The sequence below is a fragment of the Penaeus monodon genome, chromosome 41 (genome assembly GCF_015228065.2).
Source record: "Penaeus monodon isolate SGIC_2016 chromosome 41, NSTDA_Pmon_1, whole genome shotgun sequence".
Lineage (NCBI taxonomy): Eukaryota > Metazoa > Arthropoda > Malacostraca > Decapoda > Penaeidae > Penaeus > Penaeus monodon.
Genome location: NC_051426.1, coordinates 9,365,885 through 9,368,384, shown reverse-complemented (window position 1 = coordinate 9,368,384; position 2,500 = coordinate 9,365,885). Strand labels below are relative to the sequence as shown.

The 2,500-nt window shown below is 33.3% G+C and overlaps 1 protein-coding gene across 1 annotated transcript in view; it reads left to right on the top strand.

Annotated features, from left to right (window-relative positions):
- LOC119598369 (hemicentin-2-like) overlaps positions 1-2,500 on the top strand; it is an 88,873-nt gene that overhangs the window by 77,038 nt on the left and 9,335 nt on the right. The window contains exon 9 of the mRNA XM_037948017.1: positions 1,494-1,653. Within this exon, the coding sequence (XP_037803945.1) occupies positions 1,494-1,653 (160 nt within the window). The remainder of the gene's footprint in view (positions 1-1,493; positions 1,654-2,500) is intronic.

Genomic DNA, 2,500 nt, shown 5'->3' with positions numbered 1-2,500 from the left:
TTTTCTTTTTTTTGCGAGGAGAAATTTAGATATTGATACTAATGTTTTTTGTTTTTTTTTCTCTCTCTCTTTTGCGAAGAGAAATTTGGATATTGATACTAATATTTTCTTTTCTTTTCGTAATTTATTTGAAAATAGTTTATATCAAGAGAATTGTAAATGCTTGTGCTTAGACGATATTGCTTAGGCGTGAGTTTACTGACAGAATAAATAGATAAATGTATATTTTTTTCCCACTTTTTTACGATTTGGTTTTCGCCTCTATGGAATAATCAGACCTGCATTTATAATCTCTCTAATTCTAGATATGGAGATGAAGATGTCAGGGCAACCTTTAAGATCTGCATTTACATAGCTAGTGGAATACAGAAAATGTAATAAAATGATTATGATAGAGGTAGTAATGCCAAAGATAATGAGAATAATGATGATAAGGATAAATATGATAATAATAATGATGATAGGGATAATGGTGATGACGATGTTGATGATGATGATAAGAAGGAAGAGGAAGAAGAAGAAGATGATGATGGGTACATATGTTTAAATCAATATACCTATTTATACGAAAGAAAGTATCTGTGATAATATATAAATAAAAACTTGACATTTATGAATTTACAAGAAAATCAAACCTATACATAGTTACTTAAGACAAGATGATAGTTCAAAGAAACTTATCAGCCAAAAGAGAGAGAGAGAGAGAGAGAGAGAGAGAGAGAGAGAGAGAGAGAGAGAGAGAGAGAGAGAGAGAGAGAGTGTGAGAGAGAGAGAGAAAGAGAGAGAGAGAACTGTAACCAGAACATTCTGCTTTTGCTGAGTCTAATCCAGCTTGAGTCAACGATATCTCTGGCTGGTGGGTGTATTTAAATGCAAGAAATGTCAACGTTTAATTTTCCTTGTTAAAATAGACGATTTATATTGAATTTTACATTTCATTACTGTTCTGAATTTTCCTATGATATATCGTTTATTTTTCATTGTTTTTTTATAGTTTCATCATACTTTATTATGTTCTAAGGAATAATGTGGTGCATTTTCTATTCTTTCCTAGTCAATATGTATGGAAAATAAACAAAATAGATACATTACTTTTGTTTAAGTTTATGCATGATACATACGATTATAGAGATAGATAAATGAAAGTAAGGAAGGAGAGATATATTGATAGACAAATGATACATCGATAGAAAGACAGACAGACGGATTGATAGACAGGTATGCGATAGGTGTACAGATAGACAATATATACAAACATACAGATAAGAAAAAAAATACAGACAGTTATATAAATCAACAAACAAACAGATATATATAAACGGATAGACATCCACACAGCCAGACAAACAAACAAACAGACACAAAGACTGAATCCGAAACACAAACAAAATCAAAACCGAAACCCCCTAGAAACGAGAAACGGAGAGAGCGGAGAGAGAGAAAGACTCCCCTTCCCTCACCAGTCTTCGTAACACCTCCCCCTCCTCCCCCAGGGGCGTCCCCTCCGTCGGGAGAGCGTCGTCAAGAGCGGCCTGACCGAGTCGAGCATCACCCTCCTGCAGCTGACCCACAAGGACGCCGGTCTCTACACTTGCCTCGCCTCGAACCCGGAGGGCGACGGCCAGAGCAACGCGGTCGCCCTTCACATCGACTGTAAGTGGGAGGGCGTTTTGCCGTCTCTTCTTCTTCCTCTTTATGCTCCTTTTCGGTTGGTTTTGGCTTTGTTGTTTATATATCTATATCTATCTATCTATCTATCTATCTATCTTATCTATCTATCTATCTATCTATATATATATATATATATATATATATATATATATATATATATATATATATATTTTCTTCTTCTTCTTCTTCTTCTTCTTCTTCTTCTTCTTCTTCTTCAGTCTCTCTCTCTCTCTCTATCTATCTATCTATCTATCTATCTATCTATCTATCTATCCCTCTGTCTATCTATCTATCTATCTCTCTATATATCTATCTGTCTGTCTATCTATCTATCTCTCTGTCTATTTATCTATCTCTCTATCTCTCTGTCTATTTATCTATCTATCTATATCTTTGTCTATCTATCTATCTATCAATCTATCTATCTATCTATCTATATATATCTCTCTCTCTCCTTATCTATTTCTCTCTCTCTCTCTCTCCTCTCTCTCTCTCTCTCTCTCTCTCTCTCTCTCTCTCTCTCTCTCTCTCTCTCTTTCTCTCTCTCTCTCTCTAGGATTTTTCTTTCTCCCTTTTCTTCCGTTGGATTTTCTTGTTGTTTTATTGTTTTTTTTAAATTAAATTTTACATATTTTTTATGGTTACTGATACTTTTATCTTGATATCAAGAATATAGGGATTTTTTATGTAAACAAGCATTTGAATTTCTTATACTCTTAATCTTTTCGAAAATGAAGTTTTTTTTTCGAAAGAATCCTTACGTCAAAATAATAATAATAATGAAAAAGAAAAAAATATATTGAACTTATCTTCTCTCTTAATCTTACAT